At 57.7% G+C, this 17,984-nt stretch overlaps 9 protein-coding genes across 9 annotated transcripts; 5 read left to right on the forward strand and 4 right to left on the reverse strand.

Annotated features, from left to right (window-relative positions):
- The first annotated feature begins 1 nt into the window (after position 1).
- Positions 2-1,561, forward strand: THITE_2116933 (uncharacterized protein). Its single transcript, XM_003654112.1, has 5 exons — positions 2-160; positions 219-258; positions 497-885; positions 990-1,222; positions 1,285-1,561. Exons 1-4 carry the CDS (start codon positions 121-123, stop codon positions 1,217-1,219), a joined length of 699 nt encoding a protein of 232 aa, XP_003654160.1. The 5' UTR covers positions 2-120; the 3' UTR covers positions 1,220-1,222; positions 1,285-1,561.
- On the reverse strand, positions 1,514-4,373 carry THITE_2066991 (uncharacterized protein). The gene is made up of 3 exons (XM_003654113.1): positions 3,389-4,373; positions 2,720-3,323; positions 1,514-2,627 (listed from the first exon to the last, which is right to left on the reverse strand). Exons 1-3 carry the CDS (start codon positions 4,133-4,135, stop codon positions 2,128-2,130), a joined length of 1,851 nt encoding a protein of 616 aa, XP_003654161.1. The 5' UTR covers positions 4,136-4,373; the 3' UTR covers positions 1,514-2,127.
- A 696-nt stretch (positions 4,374-5,069) lies between these two features.
- On the forward strand, positions 5,070-6,530 carry THITE_2116935 (uncharacterized protein). Its single transcript, XM_003654114.1, has one exon. The coding sequence runs from the start codon at positions 5,277-5,279 to the stop codon at positions 6,492-6,494; it is 1,218 nt and encodes a 405-aa protein (XP_003654162.1). The 5' UTR covers positions 5,070-5,276; the 3' UTR covers positions 6,495-6,530.
- Positions 6,531-7,716: 1,186 nt separating this feature from the next.
- Positions 7,717-8,529, forward strand: THITE_2116936 (uncharacterized protein). Its single transcript, XM_003654115.1, has one exon. It carries the CDS (start codon positions 7,769-7,771, stop codon positions 8,390-8,392), a length of 624 nt encoding a protein of 207 aa, XP_003654163.1. The 5' UTR covers positions 7,717-7,768; the 3' UTR covers positions 8,393-8,529.
- Positions 8,530-8,759: 230 nt separating this feature from the next.
- Positions 8,760-9,357, reverse strand: THITE_2129662 (uncharacterized protein; the record flags this gene model as incomplete). Its single annotated transcript, XM_003654116.1, has 3 exons — positions 8,760-9,071; positions 9,124-9,136; positions 9,323-9,357. 3 exons carry the CDS (start codon positions 9,355-9,357, stop codon positions 8,760-8,762), a joined length of 360 nt encoding a protein of 119 aa, XP_003654164.1.
- Positions 9,358-10,045: 688 nt separating this feature from the next.
- Positions 10,046-10,968, forward strand: THITE_2116938 (uncharacterized protein). The gene is made up of 2 exons (XM_003654117.1): positions 10,046-10,661; positions 10,766-10,968. Exons 1-2 carry the CDS (start codon positions 10,353-10,355, stop codon positions 10,853-10,855), a joined length of 399 nt encoding a protein of 132 aa, XP_003654165.1. The 5' UTR covers positions 10,046-10,352; the 3' UTR covers positions 10,856-10,968.
- A 137-nt stretch (positions 10,969-11,105) lies between these two features.
- THITE_2116940 (uncharacterized protein) lies at positions 11,106-12,234 on the reverse strand. Its single transcript, XM_003654118.1, has 3 exons — positions 11,537-12,234; positions 11,309-11,449; positions 11,106-11,252 (listed from the first exon to the last, which is right to left on the reverse strand). Exons 1-3 carry the CDS (start codon positions 11,693-11,695, stop codon positions 11,178-11,180), a joined length of 375 nt encoding a protein of 124 aa, XP_003654166.1. The 5' UTR covers positions 11,696-12,234; the 3' UTR covers positions 11,106-11,177.
- An 823-nt stretch (positions 12,235-13,057) lies between these two features.
- THITE_2089318 (uncharacterized protein) lies at positions 13,058-13,750 on the reverse strand (the record flags this gene model as incomplete). The annotated part of the gene is made up of 3 exons (XM_003654119.1): positions 13,058-13,204; positions 13,290-13,405; positions 13,558-13,750. The coding sequence occupies 3 exons, from the start codon at positions 13,748-13,750 to the stop codon at positions 13,058-13,060; spliced, it is 456 nt and encodes a 151-aa protein (XP_003654167.1).
- Positions 13,751-16,736: 2,986 nt separating this feature from the next.
- On the forward strand, positions 16,737-17,984 carry THITE_2170615 (uncharacterized protein). Its single transcript, XM_003654120.1, has 2 exons — positions 16,737-17,314; positions 17,383-17,984. Exons 1-2 carry the CDS (start codon positions 16,776-16,778, stop codon positions 17,882-17,884), a joined length of 1,041 nt encoding a protein of 346 aa, XP_003654168.1. The 5' UTR covers positions 16,737-16,775; the 3' UTR covers positions 17,885-17,984.

Genomic DNA, 17,984 nt, shown 5'->3' on the forward strand with positions numbered 1-17,984 from the left:
GTCGCAATTAACCACCAAAAGATTTTCTTACCCCGCCATCTTCTTGGGCAGCTACCGACCACCACAAACACAGCTGGACCCGACTTCCTCGAGCTTCGTCCCGAACCACCGCGACTCAAAATGGGCTTCACTGACCTTCTCACCGACGCCGGCCTTGCCGGTACGTTCCCCCAGCGCTCTGAGCGCATCGCGATCTCCTGCTGACTGGCAGCCCGCAGTGCTCGACAACTGGCTCCTCACCCGCTCCTACATCACCGGGTATGGATGACCCCTCTTGTTTTTGTCTCCCGCGACAGCTTTCCTGCTCTGCCCTTACATGATGATCAACCATGGTCCGTGTTGCTGAGCAGCCTCAAGACCTGCAAATGATTACACACCCAGCACTGTGTGCATCTCTGAACTTCCCCTCTCACCCGGCAGCTTGCATTTCTGCGTGCTTTTCCAATGTTCCTTGGATTGGGGTCTCGGGGCTGACCTTCGTCTGTTCTCCTCGCAGGTACTCGGCCTCGCAGGCTGATGTCGCCGTCTTCAAGGCCCTGAGCGCTGCGCCCGACGCCGCCAAGTACCCCAACGCGGCCCGCTGGTACAAGCACATCGCCTCGTACGAGGACGAGTTCGCCACCCTGCCCGGCGACTCCAGCAAGCCCTACACTGTCTACGGCCCCGAGACTGTCGAGGTCACGGTGAACCCGGCCAAGGCCCCCGCCGAGGAGGCGAAGGAGGAGGAGGAGGAGGACGTCGACCTCTTCGGCAGCGACGACGAGGAGGAGGACGCCGAGGCCGCCCGCATCCGCGAGGAGCGCCTGGCCGAGTACCGCAAGAAGAAGGAGGGCAAGCCCAAGGTTGCCGCCAAGTCGATTGTCATCCTCGACGTCAAGCCTTGGGGTACGTTATTATGCCCATTTTCCCCTCAACCTCCCCAGCTTTGCTCCACGAGAGGACAAAGTTTGCGCAGTTGGCTGACCTGGTTCTCCCGCAACCCCCAACAGATGACGAGACCGACCTGGCTGCTATGGAGGCCTCCGTCCGCAGCATCGAGAAGGACGGCCTGGTCTGGGGCGCTTCCAAGCTCATCCCCGTCGGCTTCGGCATCAAGAAGCTGCAGATCAACCTGGTCGTCGAGGACGAGAAGGTCTCGCTCGACGAGCTCCAGGAGCAGATCCAGGAGTTCGAGGATTACGTCCAGTCCACCGACATCGCTTCCATGCAGAAGCTCTAAGCTGTGTGTATCTGGGATCTAATGCCTACCTATGTAGACATGAAGGCCTCATACATGAACGAAAGTAACGATGCGTCTTGGCCCAGCCGTCCACTGTCTGTACCATACGGGATGTCAGTGACCTGATGCGCGTAACACCGCCATTGGCGGCTTCAAGCATGTCAGACTCTCTCTCTCGCAGAAGAGAGGCACGGCTAGAAACATGCCAGCCGCCACGTAGCGTTTCCCATCGAGATGGTCTTCAGGAGAGCTTGACGCCTGCGTGATAATACACCGAGGGAACGACAGGGCACATTCAAGACAAACACGGGGCAACTGAGTGAGCATTCATTCCTCCCTCCCCCGCATGTTTTTCTTGCCCTCCATTTGCTCCCCTATGGGTATAGCATGGGCATCCAACAACATTTTTTGCTGCGACATCACCGCCCCCCGTTCCCGTCTCCGCCCGTCCCCCCTTCCCCCAAAACACAAAACAATGTTAATGCATGACAAAAACAACAGTGACCGGTGTATCCTCAACCAGCCGTATGGATGACCCAAGCTGTCCACACATGTACAGCAACAAACAACAACAACTCGTCAACTACCGGGCACTCCCACTAATCCGTAGGAAGGTAGTGCCATGCTTGCTTTGCTCGCTTTGCATGTTTGCTTCCCGCTTTGCCGCTTCCTGCTGCCTGTCCAGCCCCAGATGACAAAATACCACTATAGGTCTTACGCCGTAAGTCCCCTTCTCCCCCGGAGTCGGGGGAAGGGGCGGGGAAGGGACGGAGGAGAGGGGGGAAAAGGGCTGTCACGGCATTGCTGTGCTCTATCCCGCCGTCCTCCCCGTCACGCCCCGTTTCCCACACTTGAAGTAGACATGGTGCTCATCAACAGCGAACATCACAGCATCATCATCATCATCATCATAGCCTGACGCCCCACACGCCGCGGCCGGCGCTCACGCCCAGCCACTCGCCGTACTCGCCCGTGGCCAGGTGCGGCACCCAGCCGAGGTTGCCGACCTCGTACTCGCACTGCCAGCTGGCCACGGGGCTGCGCACGCTGGTGCTGCTGCTGCTGCTGCTGCTGCTGCTGCCGTCGGCGGCGGCGCCGTTGACCGGTTGGTGGTGGTGGTGGTTCATCAGGTCCCAGATCAGGACCTGGCAGTCGTCGGCGCCCGAGGCGAGCGTGCCGCGGCGCAGGGGCGACCACTCGACGCAGTTGACCGCGCCGGCGTGCCCGCGCAGCTCGAGGAGCGCCTGGCCCGGCTGGCGCGCGTCGAGGATGCGGACCACGTTGGAGTCTTGGGCGAAGGTCGCCAGGAGGTGCTGGTCGTGTGGCGAGGTCGCGAGTCGCAGGAGCGGCGGCGGGTGGGAGAGCGTTTGTTGGGCTAGCGTCGGGCTGATGCGGCCGCCGTTGGCATCTTTAAAGATCGTTGCGTTTAACGAATGGTCAGAAGAAAGTAAGGGAAAGTTGAAGATGAAGCAAGATGTGTAGGAGGGATGGGGGTCTCACCTCGCTCGTCCTTGGCTGAGGGCTCGTAGATGATGGTGCTGTGCTCTAAGCTCCGCAGGTCGAACATTCGGACGCTGCCGTCCTGGCCGCAGCTCACAAACACGTCACTGCTCTGGGCACAGAAGCGGACGTCGTACACCTCCTTGTCGTGCGCAATAAGTTGCGTCTTTGCCGTCAGGGATGGGATATCCCAGATAGTGCATGTGGTATCTATACTCGAGGTGATAATCAGACTCGGATTTACTGTGTTCCAGTCCAGGGAGGTCAGCGGGGCTGTGTGGTCGGGTGTCTTGGAGTTGGACAGGAGAGCCAGCGGGGTGAGTTTCGTAACGGGCATGTCGCGGCCGTTCCTTGACGTGATCGTCGACCCGGGGGTAGGCGGCTGGGGCTCTGAAGGGAGCGACCACAGGCGGAGGTGGTCGCCCGAAGTAGCGAGCAGATCTGTCGACTGCTTCTGGGACGACGGCGGCTCCCAGAGCAAGCGGGTGACGGGATACGAATGTGTGGCCTCTGCGATTTTGGTGAAGTCCATGGCCCATTTGGATCCACCAGGGACATAGACATCCGAAGGCGTGGGCGTGAGCTGAGCTTCGAGGATTTGGATCTGAGCAGCGCCCTCGCGGTCAGTGAACCGGATCCCGAGCTGGGCGTGACACACATGACACTCACATAATTATGCCCATCTTCCAAGTAGCTTCCAATGGCAAGCTTTCCAGCGCCGCTGCCTTGAGGGACCCATTTGCACCAGTCAAAGGCGTAGAGCGGCCACGGAGCCATGTAATTGCTGGTCCGCGGCTGGAGATTTGCCGTCTCGTAGCCAGGCGTGCCGGGCAAACCATCTGACAGGGTCGAGTCGGCGCGGGGCCGAATATCCGCAAGACCGAGTGGGGTGTTGGAAACGTTTCGTTGGGAATTTGGGGGGTTGTATTTAGTATCCGTCGGAGACATGAACTGGGTCGAGGACGCGGTGCCGCCGGGGGTGGTCGGCGAGTAGGGGATGTAGTTCGATCCGCCGCTTTCGTAGGGCGCCGCGGGGCTGGAGCGCGAGTAGGCGTGCGACAAGCTCAGCGAGTTGGGCTTCTGGTGCTGATGCGATTGATATTCGGGCTGTTGCTGCATACCGGGCATGGTCGAAGGAACACTGTTCGAGGGGATCGTGGGCTGCTGCCGGGAGCCCAACCCGCCGGGCTGCAACACGTTTGGCACGGTGCCGCCAGATTGGTAGCCAGGCAGCTGAGGTAGGCTCGACGACGCCTGGTCGAGTTTGATATGCGGGGCAGCACCAGCGGCCTGGTAGTCGCGGGGCGACATTGGTTGGTTCTGATGGGACATGGCCGACGACATGTGCAGTTCGTCGTGCTGCGAAGAGAAGGTCCCTGTCCGCCGGGGCGGCTGGTATTGCTGGGGCTGGTTCATCGTGGCGGGTCTGACTGTCCGGTGGAGGAGTGGTGGGGGGGACTTGGAGCTCGGGGCCGCGACTCGCAGGGGGACGCCTCGAACTCGGGACGGGGGTGTCTTCGCCGTGCCGTCGTCGGGCGGCGAGCGAACGTGCGCCAAGGGCTGCCGGATACCGATGCCTGCATTCAATGCCCGGCACGTCTATGCGGATCAGTAAATCACCGGTTGCTGCCGCAAATGCGCAGGCGGATGAGGCGCAAAAGCGCCAGGGCAGCAACGACAAGCGGCGGTTTGGCGTGAATGGAGGGGTGGGAGGAGAGCCGGTGTCGTTCGAGCTCGTTCTTGGTCTGGCAGCAATGTTTCGCCGTCACAGGCCCTCACAGGCTCCTTGGGCCCCCCAGTCATTCTACCTTGGCGCCCGCCCACGCTTCCCTCCTTGGCCAGGTAGTCGCCAGGTGCTCACGGCTGGGGGACGACAAGATGAGACGGGATTGGTCTTTGCCAGACTGAGTGTGGGTCCATGTTCGCCTCTGGAAGGTCGCTGGTACCTGACCTCTGCCCCGCAACAATCAGCAGCCAGCAACTTTCAAGAGAGCCAACCTCCACTTGAACCTGCACAGGAAGCTTGAAGAGTCGCATAACAATTACAACACAGGGCCTAGCCACCTACGGCACCCCGCGCGACTCCCAAGCATCCTATATTCACATTCAGAATCCTCTCAGCTCGGTTTTCAAGCCGAACTAACTGCGTCCACGCGAAACCTGGTTTCACAGCATCCCTTCTTTCTCATTTCTCCCAACCCGACCAATTACCGAGTAGACGATTACACGGTATCGCGGTTGTCATCCCAAAGTGCCCCGCCCTTCTTCCTGCGGCCGAGATTCCATCCCAGCCAAAACCCAGCAACAATAACACAACTCACCGCGACCTTTCGACCTTTCAACCTTTCGGTCTTCCGACATTTCAATTTTCGACTTTTCAAAACCACAGCCACCGTGGTCTGTCAGATTGACTACCGAACCCGACTTTCGGCGCCCTGGTTGTACATATGAACCGACTGCCAGCACCGACTCGCCTGCCCGTTCAACTGGGCGTCCCTTTTCGACTCGTTTGAGTTTTTTCAATTCGTTTGAATTTTCGCCTGCAGCCAAGTGCACCATGGGACAAGACGACCTCCCGTCGCTCCTCCTCCTCCCCTTTCCTCCCAATCCCCTCACCCGCCCTGCACTCGATGCTGCCTATAAGCCCTCCCTCACCCATGCCCTCGAGAAGTTGAAGCGATCAGGTGGCACCAGACTCGTGGTCGGAGTCGTGTGTCCCATCCTTCACGGGCAATTCCTGGAGTCCAAGACTCTCTCATGGCCCGAAGCTCAGGCGCTGCTTGCCGGCATGTACAGCCTCATCTCCCTTGTTTGCGACCAGCTCTCCATTGGCACCGAGATGGACGGTGGACCGGGCTCGGTCGACACTACCGTCGTTCTCATTGACCACGACCGCAACAAGCGCTTCCCACCCAACTTCCGCCCTGCTATTGAGACCAACAACACCATCATTGTTGACATGGCCACCTTCGCCTCTGCCTACTTCCCCTGGAACTCCATCTTTCAAGTTAGGAGCGAACTTGGATTCCAGCTGCACCGCACCTACCTCGAACTTGCCGAGGGAAAACAGACATTGCGGCAGAGCCAGCTTGTCCTGATCGACGGAGGGCTGACCTTGCACATCGCTCAAGCCGACCAGAGCTTGCCGACACAGACCCCTACCTACCCAGTGGTTTGCCTTGGTGGCACGTTTGATTACCTGCACCCGGGGCACAAGCTTCTTCTCACGGCCGGCGCACTGCTGCTCCAGGTTCCGCCGAGGGGTGAAGCTGCGAAGCCGTGTCGGTACATCATCGGAATCACAGGCGATGAGATGTTGCGGAACAAGAAGTATGCCGAGTACATTCAGCCGTGGGAGACGCGGGCGCGGAACGTCATGTTCTTCTTGGCCCAGCTGCTCAGGCTTTCCAGCCGTGGATGGAAGGATGGCACCCGACCGCAGATTGAGGAGAAGGACGGCAATTTTACAGCGACGTTCAGAGACCGCACAATCGAGGTGCAGTGCGTGCGCATCCAAGATGCGTTCGGGCCGACCATCACAGTCGAGGAGATTGATGCACTGGTTGTCTCCAAGGAGACGAGATCTGGCGGGCAGGCTGTCAATGAGAAGCGGGCTGAGCGCGGCTGGCGGGCTCTCGCGGTGTATGAGGTCGACGTGCTCGATGCTAAGGAGGCTCCCGATGAGCCAGTCGAGACAGAGGACTTTGCCTCCAAGATCAGCAGCACTGCCATCAGGCAGCAACGGGCTCAGTCGAAGATGGAGACAAAGGTGTGAATCACGGAGTCAACCCGGGTCTCAAAGGGCTGTGTCGGTTGCTAGAAGACATGATGGAGACAAAGATGTGAATCACGGAGTCAACCCGGGTCTCAAAGGGTTGTGTCGGTTGCTTGCACGCAACCCCCCCCCCCCCCCCCCCCCTGTCACTGTTAAGCGCTGTAAACTAGGTGAATTACACTGAGTGCCGAACTCCGGGATGGGATGTGATGTGATCTCTCTGCAAGTATCAAACGTTTTGCAGCACCTCCCGACAAGCCTTGCCGAAGTATACTTTGCCGCACGCAACCTCGGTCATTGTCAGTGTCCATGTCAGCAGCCGGAGAATCGAACAACTGCACTAACAGTGCAAAATGAAGAGTCGGGCAAATAGTATTTCCCACCATCCTTAGCTGATCAATCAGATGCCAAAAACAAAAGCAGAAAAACTATAGGTCTGACTCAGCAACACACGTATTACTTACAGGACCGAATTGGCCGAGACGCGAAGTCCCGAATGATATCCAAGGTACCTAGTGATAGAATGCGCATATAAAGGGGTCTTGTCGCGTTGACAGCAGAAGTATCAGAATCGGTAGATAGCCTTCAGTACCAGATTCACAAGTTGTCTCGAATCACCGGATCACAGCATAACTTGAGGAGAGAGGCCTCTTTGGACTACCAACTCTACCACAGCCTGATCCATGATGGCGACAACTACGCCGCCCCTCCCGGCCACAATGAAAGCCCTGATCCTCAACGCGGAGCTCAAAACCGCTTCCGTCCGCCCCGACACTCCGCTCCCGTCCCCGCAGCCAGGCGAGCTGCTGATCCGCGTCGAGGCCATCGCCCTCAACCCCGTCGACGCCCTGTACACGGGCCACCCGCTGGGCGCCACGGGCCGCACAGTCGGCAGCGACTTCGCCGGCGTCGTCGTCGCCGTCGGGCCTGCCTCCTCCTCCTCCTCCGGAGGAGGGTCCCCATCCCAACAACCCATCCAAGTCGGCCAGCGCGTCGCCGGATTCCTCCAGGGCGCCTGCAGCGCCAACCCCCGCCCCGGCGCCTTCGCCGAGTACCTCGTCTGCCCGGCCGACCTGGTCTGGCGCGTGCCCGACGGCGTGGCGCCCGAGCGCGCCGCGCCCGTCAGCTTGTGCGGCCTGACCGCCGCGCAGGCCGTGTTCTACCGTCTGGGCTTGCCGGCGCCGTTCGTTACCGGGCGGGAAGCGGCGGGAAGCGATGGCGGTGGTGGCGAGCCGCTTCGGTTCTTCATCTACGGCGCGTCCACGTCGGTGGGGATGTACGCTGCGCAGCTGGTGCGGCGGAGCTGTGAGGTGAGCGGGCGGAGGCTGGTGCTTATTGGGGCGGCGAGCAGGGCGAGGTTCGAGATGCTGAGGGCCGAGCCGTACGGATACGAAGCGCTGGTGGATTATCGGGATGCCGACTGGCCCGAGCAGGTCAGGCGCCTCGCGGGAGGGGACGGCGTCGACTTCGCCTACGACTGCATTTCGGAAGGGGAGTCGGTCAAGAAGGCGGCCAGCACGCTGCGGGAGGGAGGGAAGATCGCGGTTGTCCGGTCTAGGAAGAGCGGAGCATGGGTGGCCGCCGAGGGGGAGTTGCGCTCGGAGCCTATATATGGCGCCGTCTGGGAGGGACTCGGGGTGGAGATCCAGTACCAGGGCTTTGTTGTCCCGGCGCCTGCGGAGGCGAGGAGGTTTGCGGCTTCCTTCTACAGCTGGCTGTCCGGCGGCGGCAGGTTGGAGCCGAATCCCATCCGCTTGATGCCCGGCGGCCTGGACCGGGTGGTCCCAGATGGTTTCAGTCTTCTCGGAACCGGAAGGGTGAGTGATCGACAGCGAGACGGCACCGACTGGCTGAGACCAATCAGCGCCGAGAAGTTGGTGTACAAGATTCAGGAGTGAGTGATACTTTGCGAGGAAAACGGGATGCGGAAGGTTGAATTCCACTCGAGTGCCATGTAGTTCCACACAGACAGGCTCCCTAAAGATGATACGTTTATGTACTTTACCCGCCTGCTGTACAGACCATACCGTCCCCCCCGGCTTGTACTGCTCTGATAAATGACTGCTGTTTTCAATGTGACTTCATTTGTATGGGCATTGCTCCGTGGGAGCTCCTCCAAATTGGTGTAGTCTCACATGAACCTGACTCACCCCTTTGACGGAAAGAATAACCAAGAGTCCTTCCCCTGCTCCCACTCGCTCTCTTCACCGATCATGAAGACAGCGCGAATCAATTTGCCATCAACAATGGCCTCGGCAATCAGCTTCATCTCGTATTGAACCAAGAGATCCTCGCTTTTGACACCCAGATTCCGGCCGTGGTATGCCCCGGGTATTGGAAAGCTGCGGCGACGAAACGGGCGATGTCGACGTGATCGACGAGGCCCAGTAAGGATTCAGCTCTCATGGAGCTGGTCCATGTGCCCTTCTTTGTCTCGGTGTAGCCACATTGGATCATGGGCTCGACGAAATTGGCCATGAAGGGGTCCGGCCGCAGCACTGTCACTGTATTTGAAGCCGCCGTCGATGACGGTCTGCCCACCCGCTTCCTGCTCGATGCGTGAGCATGGAAGAAGCCCTAAGACGTAAATATATCAGTCGCTGACACCTTCTGGGTAAGGAGCACATACATGTACGCAGGATCTTTGGCAGTTTGTTCAGCGCCCTTCAATGTTTTCATGTTGGGTCCTACTTTGCCGCGAGCCCTGCGTCGCTGGAACGGACAGTGGCAGACTGCATAAGATGACAATGGAACCAACAGCATCAGAATTTCAAGGCCGGATCCAGCCGGATCTCAGGCTTTCCGGGTCCTCAGCCATTGAGACTCACCTTCCTGTTTGATCGAAGATTGGTGCGCCGCTCATGGTCCCCTAAACCATAGGGTCCAACGTCTCCCTGGCCATCCCGCTGTACGGTTGCATGTGCAAGCCGCGGGTCCGTCTGTGTGTCCCCGTTCGCTGATCCTCGAAACCACAGACTGCGATGGCATGCACATGGTCGTTGCCACGTCCGCGGTCACCGCGCACAAACCTGAGTCAGTGGTCGTCTTGGATATAGCTAACTACCTGGAACCGGCGCTCGCGCACCTCGAGCTGGACTGCTTCAGCCCATCCTTGCTTCCTTTTTGCTCCATCAAGCATCGCTCGCAAGAGTCCAATATTCCCTGGTCTTGCTCTATCAGTAACACCGCGGGCCACGGTCCGTGCTTATAGTATAGATTGATGTTCGAGAGCTTAAGATAAATGTTTGAGAGGAATTGGGGTTGAGCTCTGTTGCTCGGTTCTCTCACTCTTTGCAAACCAAAGAATGTAGACCGGAGAGGAACGGCTGGTTCTGGTCTTGCCATTCCCTCGGGCTCGGGGGCTACACACACGGATTCTTAGCCACGACGGCTCACCAGAACCATCTGCAAGTAGCCTTCACTCCAAGCAGCTTGTCGGAAGTCCGATGCCCTATTCATGGCCTTGAGCTGCTCCTCGTCGACTGAATCGCTCTTCGGCCCCCGGACACGCGCCAAACTAATGTCTACCGATTTACACAGTAGCTTCCTCAAAAAAAAAAAAAAATTGATGGTGCATTAATTACTAGATCCATCCGGACTCCTCCAAATTAGAGTCCTTAAAGCCATCGTGCCTGCCGATGGGTTTGTCGATTTGTCGATTTGGGACTCGGAAAGGAGAAGCAAGGGTTAGGGGCGCTCTTCAGAACCCTGGAAACAACCCACTGCACTCGCCAATGCAGCCACGTGACAGTGCCAAGGAATCAATGACCCAGCAGCACAGCGGTCTTCAATTCCTGCCGATCCGATCCGACGAGAACAACACCCGCCCTGCCATTCCCAACCCACCGCACCACAACCATGGCCAGCCTCTCAGTCCTGTCGCAAACCGCGCGGTCCGCCGCGTCGGCCACGAGGTCGCTTACCTCGTCGATGCGCGCCCTCTCCCTCTCCTCCGCCGCCGCCGCGCGGCCCGCCATGCAGACACAGACCCGCTCCCTCTCGCAGGCCGTTCTCTCGACACCCCGGGCGCCAACCACCCTTGGCACCCGTGCCGCCACCAGCGCAACTGCCCCGGCGGTGCAGAGCGGCGTGGCGGTGTTCCAGAGGCAGCAGGTGCGGGGCATGAAGGTGCGCAGCGCCATCAAGAAGCGGTGCGAGCATTGCAAGGTGAGTGAGCGAGGGACCCCGGTTGGATCGCGGCTGCGTTTTTTTGGGGCAGGATATCTTGGTTGAGAGGATGGGGAGGGGCTGATTTTGGGATTCCGCGGCAGGTCGTCCGGCGCAAGGCCAACAAACGGCACAACGGCTACCTCTACGTCATATGCCCCGCGAACCCGAGGCACAAGCAGCGCCAGGGATAAGATAATTGGGGATGGGTCCTGCAACAGGATGGAGGGTCTGCTGTTTTGATACCAGCCTGGGCGAGGATATTCTGTACGATAGGTGCGCCAGAAACGTATCGACGGGCTTGGGACAGGTCGAGGTCGGACGCTGGGTCAGGGGGGAATCCGGCATGTTCAACCGTAAGACGACGATGCGGCTCTACGAAATCAAGAAGGAGGCTTGTTTGTCGAAGGGAACATGTGCGGGAGGCCCAGGGACGGCACGCCAAGGTGGTTGAAGAACAGCAGGAAGCTGCGAGCAAAGCCGGCTAGACCAGGACAGTTTGGCGTCGTTCTTGCTTCAGAGGCCGTCAATATACCTCTCCATGCTCTCCCACTCGGTCTTGCCCGTCGACAGGAGGTATCGGATGTGGTCCTTGCGATGCGTCAGTGTACACTTCTGCAGATATCGGCCAGGGCGGCGGCACCGACGATATCTGTGACCCCGCGATTCCTCTCGAACTCGCCCCGCGCAAACTTGCGCGTCTCGGCGCGGGTTCTCGGATCAGCAATTCGGCGCGTGCTTCGGAGGATGGACCGGTACAGAGCAAGTGCCCGGGCCCGCTGGACAAACTGAGGGCGGGTTGTGAGTAAGACATCTGATCAATATATGTGGCAACCGCAGATGCAACATGCCCAGAGGCAAAGGATCAAATTTACATGTTCCAAAGTCAGCGCTGGGCCGGGTCGAGACTGCCGGTCTGTCGCATACGCGCGAAGGGTCCGCCACGTCGGCGCCGCAGGAGAAGGCATCAAACGGTACAATGAAGACACGGACCATCCAGGAAACATCAGCGGCCAAGATTCTGCAGAACCCATTGGGCTGGCTGTCGGGCAACTGGGGCGCGCGGGAAGAGGTGCTTTTGATGTCCGGTCGAGTTCCCAAGTCAAGGGGAAGTCCAAGTCAAGGGGAAATTTCGGCTGGCAACGATGGGTTCCAGCGTCGAGACGTCATGCTGAAGCCCCACTTAGAGCTCCCTGACCCATACCTCCTGTCGGTTTGGATGTACACAGGATCAACCCCTTCGGCTGTTCCCAAAAATTGTGAGGAGGTGCCAATTCGTCCGAGAACATTGGAGCTGAAGAAGAGACCAGTCGAGATTTCAAAGATAGTCTGTGTTTTCGTTGTCCTGGACGCCAGTTTTGGCCAGCCGGCAATCCGCCAAACCGTTGTTTGATTGGTCAGCGGCCCAAACTGCCAATCGCCGAGACGAGGGTATTCTAGAGGGGGAGAGGGGAGCCAGATTCGAACCGACGACCTGCCGGCGGCAAGCAGGTTTTTCCAGACGTATCACACACTCCAACTACGTATTATTTAACTGTTGGTACGTACTAAATCTTTTGCAACAGAATCCAGCTGGCTCGATTTTCTAGAGGAGGGTAGTGGCTAGGGGCCGAAATGTTCGTTCATCACAGTGGAGTGAAGGTTTAGGGTTACCCCTGTTGTTTACAGCTGTCAGAACCTGGGCCTCAATACCAGGAGCTCGGCACCCACGGGCCGTACTGCCGTAATAGGATCCACCAGAGCCACAGATCTGGGTGCCCAGAGTAGCCCTCTTCTATATACACACTTTTAACGAACAACACCATCATTGATCACCATCTCTGTGTATCAGGCACTTCGTGATAGCTTCATTGTCTCCATCCTGCGCAGTAGCTCTGTCAACAGCCTGCTAACACTGCTGCAGCACTCGTTGGCCTGCTAGCAAATTCGTGGAGTAAGGACCGAGTCGTCTGCACCAGGCTCCGAAACCACATCTGCACCATTGGTGGCGCCTTTGGGCTCATAGTAAAGCCTATACTTCCTTATAGTATTAAAACACACCGACCCACATGGCGCTCACAGTCTCTGGTGCTATCCTCTCCAATCCCCAGAGTTCACGGCTCTCCGGACTTCCGTTCATAAAGGAAGGCGCGGTACACTCCTCCTACGTGTCGTGACAGCTCGTGAGCTGTGCCAGGACCCCTTTCCCAACTCCGGGCACACGTGGCAACTCAAGTATCGTGAACGTCAGCGTGGAGTCCGGCGACGAAGGACGTAGGGCGATGGCAACCGCAAATCCGACTGTGGAAAGCCATCAGCAACATCGGCCAAACACAGTTAAGCAATGGCGCTTTACCTGGAAGGCTACCTAGAATGATCATCTGGCCTCTCGGACCTGTTTGGCATCATGGCTCCGTTTAGGCGGAGAGGGGAGACTCCGGGCTTTGGACATTGGAGGAGTTGTCATTCTTGGCGTCCTTGAGGCGTCCGGGAGCTTGCGTTGGCCTGGGGTTCGTCGGCGGCACCCTGCGCGCTGCTTGGTACGGGACATCGTGTGACCTGCTCTGTGTCGAATGAGGGAGAGGAGAGGAACGGAGAGGAGGGAGCGATGTTGGCAGGCTAAATACTTCAGGGACTTCGTTTAGGCACACAATCCATCTCGGGCGTTGGCAAGCAGGGTCCGGTCGTTAATGTCGGCATCTCGAGCTCGCCGTTCGCGTCGAAGAATTGGTGTGGATCGCCCGGCGCCTCCGTATTTCGGCGCCCTGGCAAATAGCATTAGTACATGGGATCTAATGATCAGGGACTGGAGGTAAGCATATACCCGATTTTTAACCCTTGGCCCTATGGCGACGACGACGTCGCACCTTGTTCGTCGACATTCGCGTGCGGACACTGGCGTGAAGTGCCTTCCAACCTCCTGCTGCCTGGACCTTCGCGGTCATGCGGGGCTTGCGGCCAAATCGCGTCGTCATCATGTACGGCTCGAACCTCGTGGGACTGTTCTCCTCGGTCTTACTAGGCGAGAGGGCAGCCGGGTCGACAGAAAAGTCCGATTGGCGTTTCCTTGAGGCACGACTTGCGGTTGCTGGGCTGGAGGGGGCGATCATCGGTGCGTAAAGGTGGCAAGGGCGGAGCCGGTGGACGGCGTCGTTCAACAGCCCCTTTGGCAATGGAAGGCAGCTGGTCCGCACCCTTTGGTTGGTGGGTAAGCGGTGGACGGTAGAGCGGACATGGTGAACTGCGAAATGGAGTAAGGCTGCTGCGGAAAGACCAGCTGCGGTGCGGGAGGTCAGAAAGGGGACTTCGAAGGGGGGCCACGCCTCTTATATTTGTAGGACGGGCCCGATTTGCTCCGCGACGTGACCGTCAAGAGCATGGGTTAGAGCACCACAGGGACCTTACCGACGCCTTCACGCTCGTGAGTCATGTGTTGCTCGGGTTTCTACCACCTGGGTGGACGTCATACTCGGCTCTCATCTCTCTTCCTAGCTGCTCTCTGAACATGGAGGATACGAAGATGGATGGCAGCGGCCGTGTCATGTTAGAGGAGGCAGCAAGGTCAATGCCATGTTCAGCCCGTGTCTTGGGCGGCCTGGAGAACGCTAGGAGGCCGTTCAGAAAACCCACGCGTTGGAGTTGGCTCCCGCCAGGTAAGTAGGTCAAGGCAACCTGAGCCCAACCCGAGCTATCAACTTGGCCGCCCAGTCTGCCTTGTCCGCGCTTGGTTAAGGCACTTCCCACTTTTGGGCTGGACGTTAAGATGTTCCGTTGCTGAACTGATATCGTTTGTTAGTTTGTAAAGAACGTCACCCATGTAGGATATCACCCGTCACTGTGAATCACATCCCTGTCTTAACCACACGGGGCATACGGCGTCTCCGGAGCTTGTCCAATCCTCATGCTAACGTGCATGATCTTGGTCCCTCTCCTGGTGTGCCGCCGGGTTACAGCCTACGCTTCGCGAGGCGCACTTGCTGGAAGTTCTCGGTCGTCACAACCAACATGGCATGTTGCTGGGTAGCCTCGACTATGGCGGCCTCTCGGGCAAGGGGATTCGGGCAAAAACGAAGCATAAAGAGCCTGATGGGGCCTCATTTGACTCTCTAGCTTCCCTTGCTCAAAGCGAACATTCGTCTCTACTCTATTAGAGAAAAACGAAGCCCCTTATCGTCCGCAATTTCCTCGCGTCTTCCAATTCTCATACGTGTCAATATCTTATTCTACACTTACTATTCGTTTGGTCGTAATAGACCATATCAAGACCAGGCCCTCAATTTCGACCACCACTCTTGGGAAAATGGTGGCTACAACGCTGGATGACGAGTATACCAGGTCTGGTATATCTCCACGTAACAGGAAGACTATACAAGTAATCCTCCGGTTTGGCTCCAGGCTCATCATGGAGTCGAACAGCGTCATTATGAGAGCTGCGTTGCACGCCATTCCATTATCTCGCTCGAGGATTCTTCTCAAGTGTCCACGGACGACGTCCTCGCCCTGCAATAACTCGCATCCCCTCGCATCCCCTCTCAATCGGACTACTTCGTCAAGGAGGCGAAGCGACGCCTTATGCAAACAAGGGATGAAGGCGACTGGCCATGCCCGATTCCAAACCCAAGTGCGGATGGCGCCACATGCCGGTTACCGGTGAGTATTAGTTCAACGTAGACATTCGGAGTCGGAGTGAAGGGTTAGGAGTAACCCCAGATACTCCATCACAAGACTCCTGGTCTTGGAGGCCTCATTGAAGGTCTTAAGGAGCAGCCATTGATGTGGTATTGAAGGCATGGACGAATTTCGTGGCCGAGATTCGAAGCGCTTCCGTGGCAATACTTCTCCATGTTGGAGTCCGGCCTCTTTCAAGATCCCTCGCGAACCGACATAACAAAGCGCCCGACTAACGTTATACTGCACTCATGCGGGCAGCCTACAGATGGTGTGTTCCACGGTAGGAGGTCGGGATATGTCATGAACGTCTAAGGCAAACGTGAATCTAGGGTCAGGCAGAATGATTGAGACATTAATGATCTCGAGCGTATGGCCGATGGCGAGGCATATTCGAATAAGAAGCCTGCTTGACGCTGACGAAGGAGAAACTATAAAGGCTGGCCTCGACGCTTCAGTCCCTACACACTTCAGAACTCAAACTCTACTCCTTGCACTTCGCTGCAATATCAGCCATCCTAGCAATAGCGCCTCTATCCACTCCGTTCTACCAAGTGTACATTGTCTTCCAAATATAAGACCCTTGGCACCACTCTCTGTCGTTAATTTTGTCTGTTACGAACTACTTCTGCGCTCGTAGCGCAGTTCACTTTGCAAGGCGAGCGAGATGCGACCCTATGAATGGGGATTTGCAATGAGAAAACGGACATGGTCTGCCTTCCGTGATTGAACGCCTCCCCGCATACCGAACCCCAACTGTTTTGAATTTTTGTTTGTATCACACACACGTCCTGCTTTGCTTGCTGGCGCTCTTTGTCACAACGGGGCAAAAGGACATCCTTGCCCTGCAAAGGCTAGGGGCACCCTATATACCGTGTGACACTCTTCCCAGCATGGTGAGCGGGTTGCTCTGTGCATGAATAACACTGCTACGCGCGGCTCTGTTGCGCGTGACACACCCCGGCTTGGCACACCCCCCCAATTCTGGTGGAAAATCTTTTTCTTCCGGCTCCGACGGTGCATTCCACTCCATCCAGTCACATTCCAGGATTTCTGGGGCCCTGGCGAATCCGACACACCTTCTCTCAACGACACCACTTCGCTAAGGCAGCCGACAAGATTTCACCAGGGCTCACTAGCCCGACATGTGCCGCGACAAGTGGTACAGATACACTTGCGGCCATTTAATTGCGGCGCGAGACGATCAGGAGGGCTTTGAGCACTGCGCCGAGTGGGTTGAGGGCCGGGACGAGACCGAGTGCGCCAACTTCGACGCCACTGCCGACCACGCCACCGAGGACGTCGAGACCACCTGCCAGGAGTGCGCATACCTGACTCCACCAGATACGTCTAGCGATGATGACGATGGACATGACGGGGACGGAAATGATGGTGCCGGGCAGTGAAGACCGTGCGGCTACGGCGCCAGCAAAGAGCTCAGAAGAACAACCGCTGCCAGCGCTGCATATGACGCCTCCGCGTTCCGACGGCGCTACGACGCCGGCTAGCAGAGCAAATTTAGAGGTGGAGACAGGGAGTCCATGGGGTGGGAAGATCAGGGCCGAAATATGTCAGGATCAGGGTGCAATTCTAGCGGTGGGACCGAAGCAAAACACGCCTACGGACTCGGCCGAGCAAGAAGGGCCTATGTCACAATCGACGGAGGCCGGAACCATGCTTGATGCCGATAGCGACATGGCTAGGTCCGATGCTCTTCCCCCGCTCGATTCTCCCACCGGCCAGTCTATGACCAATCCTCTCCGCGTGGTCGTCCGGTGTATCTCCCATCAGATCCCGGGGCCTCGCAAGAAGCGCAAAGCCACGATGGCAAATATCATCTGTCAACATTGCTTCGGGCGCGACCACGACCAAAACCTCGATACGATCAACATCGCGGGGCTAGAAGATATTGACGGGAAGAAGCTTTGGGTTTTGCTCGACTCCGGTCCACCATCGGCCTCGGTCTCGAGTAAGATTCTTAGCTTCAGGTGGACAGGGAAGCAACTGTAGGTTTCAACTGCCTTCCAGCATACGCCGACCGTCTCCATAACACTCTAGCTAACAGACGCCTTAGGCAATCCCGCCCCGTAGATGCTCGGACGAAAGAGAGGCTTAGCCAGGTGCCTTTCAGACGCGGCATGGCCGGGAGCGCCTCCACAAAAAAGGACACCAAGTCGCGCAGCATGTCGTCCGCCGAGCTGCGGGATAGCATGACCGACGACCAATGGAACCGATATATGCAGGAGTTCCTCAAGAGGAAGCTTCAGTACGAGAAAGTTGCATGTAATCTCGTCAAGGACTGGGCGAGGAAGCATCCGACGCTCTTCTTCGACGTGATGCAGGAATATACGGCTCAGAAGCGCTGGCATAAGCTAAGTTTGTCGCTCGCTGAGCAGCAGTGGGTTGATGCGGAGAAGAGCAGGGACCAGCCAGCGTCTTTTATGATGCAGATGGAGGCTGTGTTGTCACAGATGGGTAGGGATACCGCCGACGAGGGACCAACATTACATGCTGTTGCTGATGACGAACCTCGCGGCGGATCAGAGACGGGGGGGCCAGTTGGCGAGGAGACGTAAAAGGTATTGGTCAGGGTTGAGGATATGGAGAGGGGCATCCGGGCGACGTGGGCTGTGTACTTACAGCGATAGGACAGCGATAGGAGTCAAGTTTGAGTGT

This window comes from Thermothielavioides terrestris, chromosome 3 (genome assembly GCF_000226115.1).
Source record: "Thermothielavioides terrestris NRRL 8126 chromosome 3, complete sequence".
NCBI classification, from domain to species: domain Eukaryota; kingdom Fungi; phylum Ascomycota; class Sordariomycetes; order Sordariales; family Chaetomiaceae; genus Thermothielavioides; species Thermothielavioides terrestris.

Coding starts and splice junctions, on each gene's coding strand:
- THITE_2116936 (XM_003654115.1), top strand. CDS start 7,769: ATGTACGCTGCGCAGCTGGTGCGGCGGAGCTGTGAGGTGAGCGGGCGG.
- THITE_2066991 (XM_003654113.1), bottom strand. CDS start 4,135: ATGAACCAGCCCCAGCAATACCAGCCGCCCCGGCGGACAGGGACCTTC. Junction 3,324..3,388: donor TGGAAGATGGGCATAATTAT/GTGAGTGTCATG, acceptor GGCGCTGCTCAG/ATCCAAATCCTCGAAGCTCA. Junction 2,628..2,719: donor CTCAGCCAAGGACGAGCGAG/GTGAGACCCCCA, acceptor CGATCTTTAAAG/ATGCCAACGGCGGCCGCATC.
- THITE_2170615 (XM_003654120.1), top strand. CDS start 16,776: ATGACGCCTCCGCGTTCCGACGGCGCTACGACGCCGGCTAGCAGAGCA. Junction 17,315..17,382: donor AGGTGGACAGGGAAGCAACT/GTAGGTTTCAAC, acceptor CAGACGCCTTAG/GCAATCCCGCCCCGTAGATG.
- THITE_2116933 (XM_003654112.1), top strand. CDS start 121: ATGGGCTTCACTGACCTTCTCACCGACGCCGGCCTTGCCG. Junction 161..218: donor CACCGACGCCGGCCTTGCCG/GTACGTTCCCCC, acceptor GGCAGCCCGCAG/TGCTCGACAACTGGCTCCTC. Junction 259..496: donor ACCCGCTCCTACATCACCGG/GTATGGATGACC, acceptor TTCTCCTCGCAG/GTACTCGGCCTCGCAGGCTG.
- THITE_2116935 (XM_003654114.1), top strand. CDS start 5,277: ATGGGACAAGACGACCTCCCGTCGCTCCTCCTCCTCCCCTTTCCTCCC.
- THITE_2116940 (XM_003654118.1), bottom strand. CDS start 11,695: ATGGGTTCTGCAGAATCTTGGCCGCTGATGTTTCCTGGATGGTCCGTG. Junction 11,450..11,536: donor CAGCGCTGACTTTGGAACAT/GTAAATTTGATC, acceptor ACCCGCCCTCAG/TTTGTCCAGCGGGCCCGGGC. Junction 11,253..11,308: donor ATCGCGGGGTCACAGATATC/GTCGGTGCCGCC, acceptor ACGCATCGCAAG/GACCACATCCGATACCTCCT.
- THITE_2116938 (XM_003654117.1), top strand. CDS start 10,353: ATGGCCAGCCTCTCAGTCCTGTCGCAAACCGCGCGGTCCGCCGCGTCG. Junction 10,662..10,765: donor AGCGGTGCGAGCATTGCAAG/GTGAGTGAGCGA, acceptor ATTCCGCGGCAG/GTCGTCCGGCGCAAGGCCAA.